At 35.8% G+C, this 6,995-nt stretch overlaps 1 protein-coding gene across 2 annotated transcripts; it reads left to right on the forward strand.

The window, feature by feature from the left end:
* The first annotated feature begins 3,747 nt into the window (after positions 1-3,747).
* On the forward strand, positions 3,748-6,327 carry LOC147532998 (putative amidase At4g34880). 2 transcript variants are annotated; one of them, XM_086648290.1, is made up of 7 exons: positions 3,748-3,855; positions 3,957-4,217; positions 4,326-4,766; positions 4,848-5,062; positions 5,165-5,401; positions 5,518-5,713; positions 5,794-6,327. In XM_086648290.1, the coding sequence occupies exons 2-7, from the start codon at positions 4,122-4,124 to the stop codon at positions 6,148-6,150; spliced, it is 1,542 nt and encodes a 513-aa protein (XP_086504416.1). In that variant the 5' UTR covers positions 3,748-3,855; positions 3,957-4,121; the 3' UTR covers positions 6,151-6,327. The 2 variants fall into 2 exon arrangements, with proteins under 2 accessions (XP_086504416.1, XP_086504415.1); XM_086648289.1 differs by lacking the exon at positions 3,748-3,855 and having other exon boundaries at positions 3,865-4,217.
* The last annotated feature ends 668 nt before the right edge of the window (positions 6,328-6,995 follow it).

Consider the following 6,995-nt stretch of genomic DNA (forward strand, 5'->3'; position numbering starts at 1 on the left):
GAGAAGGAATTTTCATCAAATATGACATGTCTAGAGACATATTCCTTGTGTGATGATAAGTCTAAGCATTTATACCCCTTATGAATAGGACTATAGCCTATGAACACACATTTCGCTGACTTTGGACTGATCTTGTCACTTTCAGTATCACCAAGATAAGGATAGCACGCTGACCCAAAGACTTTAATCATATCATAATTTGGAATTTTAGTAAACAATAGTTCATAAGGAGTTTTATAGGATAATACCTTACTTGATGTCCTGTTGATAAGATATGAAGCAGTGGAGTAAGCATGATACCAGAAATGCTTAGGCATAGAAGCTTGGAACAACAAAGGGTTTCCCACAGATGTAATATGCCCATTTTTTTCTTTCCAGCCTTCTCATTCTGTTGTGGGGCGTAGGGACAAGAACTCTTAAAGATTATCCCACATTTACTGATATGAGCTAGAAAATCTCCTTTAGTCAATTCCAAAGCACCATCACTTTGAAAACTCTTTATGGGAGTAGAAAATAGGCTTCCATAATGTCCTTTGAAATGTTAAAAACACCCTAAACTGTCAGATCTTTGTTTCATGGGGTAGATTCAGAAGAAGTTGCTAAAATCGTCCATGAATAGGATAGTACCTGACTCCAGACTTGGTAGTGACAGGAGATGGTCCCCACATTGTAACAATGAATCAGTTCAATTGGATTAGAAGAGATACTTGTGGAAGAAGGAATAGGAAGTCTCTGACTTTTCCCTAATTGGCATGAAGTACAAACATCATAGCTATCTTTTGAAGAGATATGTATTTGCTGGCTCCTTTTCAAAACTGAGATAATGTCTTTTGAAGGGTCTGTTATGCCAAGTCATGGCTGAGACATGCTCAGTGTATGCTTCTTCCAATGTTACTTCTTTTGGACTATCATAGAGGCTCATGGTGAAATCAATACTATACAAATTGTTCACCATGGGACCATCTGCAAGTATCTCTGTTGACCAAAGATCTCTAATAAGGAACCCCCAAGGTAGAAACTCAACACTACAAAAGTTTTCCTTAGTGAATTTTGAAATAGATAGGAGATTCTTATGGATAGATGGGACATGTAGTACCTTTTTGAGCTGAAAAGAGTGTGCACCAGCTAGCACAATTGCTCTTCCAATATTACTATTGTGTAGGCAATGCCCATTTCCTATCATAACTCTATTGTCACCTTTACAGGGAGAACTTTGATGGAGAATCTCCTTTGTGTGTGTCATATGACTTGTAGCCCCTGTGTCGACTATCCACTTCTCATCCTTGTCACTGTGACAAGTCAAGTTAAGCTCTTCAGATGAAATAGTAGAGGGAGTCTTAGAATTGCTCATCAATGCTCCAAAGTGAGCCTGCTCTTCCTCCACTTCCTGTTGCTTTAGAAATTCCTCCCCTTCTTCTTCATCCTCTTCAATTTCTTGCAAATGCAAGTTTGTAAAGTTTTTTGAAAGGGTTTTTTATGAAGATGATGATTCTGAAAAGTCTTTGAATCTCATTCGACATTGTCGAGTTGTGTTAACCCATTGATAGCAAATTGCACAAGGAATAGTAGTATAATCAAAGAAATTATTTCTGACTGTTTTAGAAGGATTTTGTTTAGGTTGAAATCTTGATCCCCAATCAAGAGCTTGATTCTTGGCTAATTGATCTTTGGCCTTGAAAGTATATGATCTAGTCATACCCCTAGGTGGAAACTTCTTCACAAAATAAGACTCACGCTCATCCATGGTTTCTTGTTCCTTGAGCCAATGTTCATGATGAGTGAGTTAACTTCTGAGTTCAACAAAATTTAAGGCCCCTTCTCTATTTTGAATAGTACTAACAAATTGAGAATACTCTTTGCCCAGACCTTGCAGTGCAATTCTTGATAATTAAGAGTCAGACACTCTATCACTCACTGCCACAAGTGAATCAACTATGTTCTTTATCTTACTCAGATATTCAGAGATGGAGGCCGATCCTTTCTTGATGTTTTGAAGCTTATTTCTCAAGGAATATTTCTTAGCTTTAAATTTTTGAAGAAAGCTTACCTCAAAATAGATCTGAATATCTCTAGTTATCTTCAAACCCAATATATCTGAGGCTATTGAGTAATGGTGGCTTTAATGCAAGATTTGACAAAACTGTCATTTTTCCTCCATTGAAGGTAGGCTGGATTAACAACATCTCTACCTTCAAGAACAATAAGCTATGGGGTTCTTCATAGGTGCCATCAATATAGCAAATTAGGTCATTCCCAATTAGAGCATTCTCAATCTGATCCTTCCAGACCAAAAAAATTTGAATAATCTAAACGAGATCAGACTAGTGATATTTGCATTGTGAGAGTACGACCTGAATTAGGGTTCTGATTGTGTGGGAGAATTGTTCCAGCATTCTCCATTTGTGAAGAGATTGATTATCTGATTCTATATACAGAAGATGCAACTCTTTCTATATGAACTGAGATCGTTTCTCAAATTTAACAAAGAATAGCAGAACCACTCTCGATTTTAAAGATATCTTGTTCTTGAATTTAGTCCCAATTTGAGTTTTCTTGAACTTATGGATTCGGAAAAAAACTAGCTAGGACTCCGATACCATGAAAGCAGAAGTATTATCTTAATACTTCTTGATTAACCAAAAACGATAACATCACTCTATCTTATATAGAGTTATAGAAGAGAGATTAACGGAAGAGATAAAACAATTTTAGAGAGAGAAACAGGTTAGGAAGTTAGTTAATTATAACTAACTCTATAACAACCTAATCTGTTATCAATTAATACCACACACGAGTGAACCATACGAGTGTAGTGAGTGCCTTTAGAAACGAACCATTCTCTCTTCCGCCCATCTTTTGAAACCTACCATTCTCTTTTAAACCCTCATCTGGTTTTGGTCTTCATCTTCAGTCCCTTCTCTCTTAGAGAAATCAATAAGAAAATGAAGATGAAAAAGATGAAGTGAGATATATTTTTAGTTTTAGTTTATCCGGATTGTTAACAGTAGCAGTCGCATGAAGAAGAAGCTAGGGTTTGAAGAAGTAAAATGATTTAGGGTTTCTTTGATATTGGATATATATATATAGTTGACTGGTCAAGTCAAACTATATTACAATTTGACCATTAGTCAATCCCAAAGTCAAGGCCCAAAAAGAAGTCAACAAGTCAGCTTGTCTGAAGGCACTCACAAGATCATCTGCAATAATCAAGAAGATTAGTTGTTAACAAATCTGTTAATAACTAATTATGTTATTATAACAGAATCTGTTATAATAACAACTTTCTCTTTCTCTTCTCTTTTTCTCTTAGTATAAATACTGGTTGTAATAAAACTTTTAAGGTGATTGAATAAAATCGAGTTGGAGAATTTCTTACACGGATTTTTTACCCGATCTCCTTTGTGTGAGTGGAAACTATGCAAGAAATAGTTGTAAGTGTGATTTTAGGCACCTAATCTTAAATTTGGTGAAACTTCATTCATTGCTCCACGTTAAAATACGCCACATATGAGATTAGTCCGACGGGGACCAAGGGAAGTGCAATAACCAACCTTAGACTGTCTAAGGCCTCTGTAGTCATAGCAAAACTTAATAGTTCAAACCATGTATTGGGAATTTCTACTAAATAATTTAATTCAAGAAAGAGACCTTGAGATCAAAATAATGTAAACTGATTCTTGCTAAATTAACTAACTCAGTTACAAAATCTATTATTAGAAAAGTTAGTTAAGACAGTTACTTACAACTGTCAACTTGTTGATGACTCAGAACTAACAAAACTGTATAAAGGAGTTTCCAACTGTCAATCTAGTAATTTCCTGTTATCAAGACTGGGTTAAATCAAGAATGCTACTGGTAATTTGTAATCAACAACCCAAATGATAAAACTGTTCTTACTGATCATTTTTAATGTCAATCATGATTTGGAACTAATAAAGCTCTTCTTTTTTCTGTAGGAATATATACATTTCACCTCCTTTCACCCATTCAGATTCAGTTCAAGCTCATGATCTGATCTGACTGACTAACAGTAGAAGTAATCCGACCAAGAAGAAGAAGAAGAAGAAGAAGAAGAAGAAGAAGAAGAAGAAGAAAAAGAAGAAGAAGAAGAATATACTATCATGGATTCAAGAGAAACTTGGGAGGATAAAAAATCAGAGGGTATCAATGCTATTCCTAACAAAACAATCTCTGATTCCTCAAGAACTACATTTAAGGTTGGTATTTAGGTTTTGATCAAAATTTTTTAGGTCATCAATTTGTTTTCATATTAATAATCACTATCACTAATCTGACATTGTTCTTGATGTGTTTCTTGCTAAAAGATTGATGAAGCAACCATTGAGGAGATCCAATTAGCATTCCAAAGAAATGAACTTACTTCGAAAGAACTAGTCCAATATTATTTGGATGCCATTGAGAGGCAAAAAAACATACTTTTTGCAGTAATTGAGGTGAACCCAGATGCCCTGGCACTAGCTGAGAAGGCCGATAACGATCGGAAACTTCCAGGAGGAGGAGGAGATGGAATGCTTCAAGGAATTCCAGTTTTGCTTAAGGACAACATTGCTACTAAGGATAAACTCAACACGACAGCAGGTTCCTATGCACTTCTTGGATCCAATGTTCCTCGAGATGCAGAAGTTGTATACAGGTTAAGACAAGCCGGTGCGATTATATTAGGTAAAGCTGGGCTTACCGAGTGGTCTAATTCTCGATCCTCACGATTCCCTTGTGGTTGGAGTGCTAGAGGTGGTACTGTTCAAGTGAGTAAAGTTTGATACTTGTTTAGTCCATTCAACTACGAATATCTTGGATTCTTACCTTGTTTTTATATTTTTTCTCAGAACCCATATGTGCTTGAATTAGACGCCGGTGGTTCTAGCACTGGATCAGCAGTTAGTGTTGCGACAAATCTTGTAACGGTTTCTCTTGGCACTGAAACAAACGGCTCAATCTTGTCACCGTCGGCCATTAATTGTGTTGTGGGTATTAAACCAACTGTGGGTCTATCAAGTAGGTCTGGGGTCATTCCTTATAGTCTTAGACAAGACAGTGTTGGGTAAGCATCATTTTGTTCTTGGTTCTTCTTCTTATATTAGCTCTGCTTTTACAACTTTTGTATTAAATGAGACTAGAAGTTTATAAATTTATTATTCGGCAGTCCTATCGGCAGGACAGTTTCCGACGCTGTCCATGTATTGGATGCAATTGTGGGTTTCGACCCAAGGGACCAGATAACAAAAGAAGCTTCAAAATTTATTCCATCTGGTGGGTACAAGCAATTTCTAAAACTTGATGGACTTGAGGGTAAGAGACTAGGACGTGTGTTGAATTACTCCCAGAACATTTATTCGGATAATGAATGCGGTGCATTTCTTGAAAATTGTTCTACTTTCAGGTAAAACTAATATTTCATGGCGTTTATACATATTTCTTTATCTTTATCTGTATTATTCGTCTTCGAATGGTGTTCAATAGAAATGATGTTTCTTTGTTTGTGTAACTCTAATATAGACGAAATGGAGCTGACGTTATAGATGTTAAAATACCCAATATCCGTTACTTCGAGTCTGAAATATATGCGAACATGGGAACTGCTAATGCAAATGAGCTCAAACGCGATCTTAATATTTACTTGTCCAACTTGCCTCGATCTGGAATCAGAACGTTAGCAGATATTATCGCCTATAACAGAGCCCATCCGGAAGAGGTAATTTCACAGTTACATATTTATATATATTTCTGAACTTGTATTCTTTCTTACAAGCAAATGCTTTCATGTCTTTGCAGGAGGAATTAGACGAATATGGTCAAGATGGGTTCGAAAAAGCAGAGGGTACAACACTTCCGAATACAAAGTATGAAGACGCAATCGAAAAATTGGATGAGATATCGAAGAAGGTTTTTGAGAAGTTAATAAACGATTATAATCTCGATGCAGTGGTGGCTCCACTGTCCAAATTAACCATTTTCTTCTCGATCGGAGGGTACCCAGCAATAAGTGTTCCTGGGGGTTTTGGGGATTACATGCAGCCATTAGGAATTTTGTTTGGTGGACTAAAAGGATCAGAGGCGAAACTGATTGAGATTGCCTATGCATTTGAACAAGCAACCAAAGTTAGAAAGCCACCACCAAATATTTGCTGACAAACGTGAACTTGTCTAGATTGAATAGAACTCTTGTGAAGTTGGGCAGGTGGAGAAGAAGGTAGCAAAAAAGTATGAATATTTCTCGTTTTATATCATGTTTTGAGCTTCGGTTATAGAATTAATTGTTGTTTATCATGAAGATGGAGTTGAGCTACATTGGAAGTTCTAGTCAGATTAACTATTGTTTGCTTCTTTTCTAAGTCAGATCCAAATTCTATGTGAGGTGTGGATTGACTAAAGTCAAATTGAAAATGTTTGTGTTTGTCTGACTCGTCTTAATGGGCTGATTGTAGGTCTATGCATTTTAACGAGTCAGACATATCAGATTTTGAGATTGAAAAAAATCGATTTTTTCTATCTACTTGAATCAATAACCTCGTTTTTTTATCTTAATTTGGTGTCATTCAATGAATTATCGTCCTGATCTTATTCTACCGTTCTTTAGTTAGGTATGAAAGTTCATAACAATGTAAGAATGTTTCGTGGAATCTTTTGGATTCCTCGTATCGTAGTATGAAGTTTCGTAACATTTATGGAAGTTTTGGAGTACAAAAGTTCATAAAAATTACGAAGCATAACAAAAAGTATAAATCTTTGTAACAAAGTACGAAGTTATGATAATATGTAACTTCGTACTGAGGAATGGAACTTGATAACTTCACACGTTTTTGAAGTTTCTTAAGCTTCATAAGCATTATAAAGGTTCACAATGCATTATGAAGATTATAAATGATTTGCGAGGCACTTGTAATCTATTATTAAGCTATGCATCATTTATGAAGCATTCCTGATTTGTTTTGAAATTTCGCACCTAAACTTGAAAATTTGAATTGGACAAGGTT

Source organism: Eschscholzia californica, unplaced genomic scaffold (assembly GCF_041429995.1).
Source record: "Eschscholzia californica isolate CP2 unplaced genomic scaffold, dmEscCali1.0.p SCAF_6, whole genome shotgun sequence".
NCBI classification, from domain to species: Eukaryota; Viridiplantae; Streptophyta; class Magnoliopsida; order Ranunculales; family Papaveraceae; genus Eschscholzia; species Eschscholzia californica.

Excerpts from the sequence above, each read along its gene's own strand:
- LOC147532998 (XM_086648290.1), top strand. The coding sequence starts at position 4,122 with ATGGATTCAAGAGAAACTTGGGAGGATAAAAAATCAGAGGGTATCAAT. Across the intron at positions 5,402-5,517 it reads GAAAATTGTTCTACTTTCAG|ACGAAATGGAGCTGACGTTA; the intron begins GTAAAACTAATA and ends ACTCTAATATAG. Across the intron at positions 5,714-5,793 it reads ACAGAGCCCATCCGGAAGAG|GAGGAATTAGACGAATATGG; the intron begins GTAATTTCACAG and ends ATGTCTTTGCAG.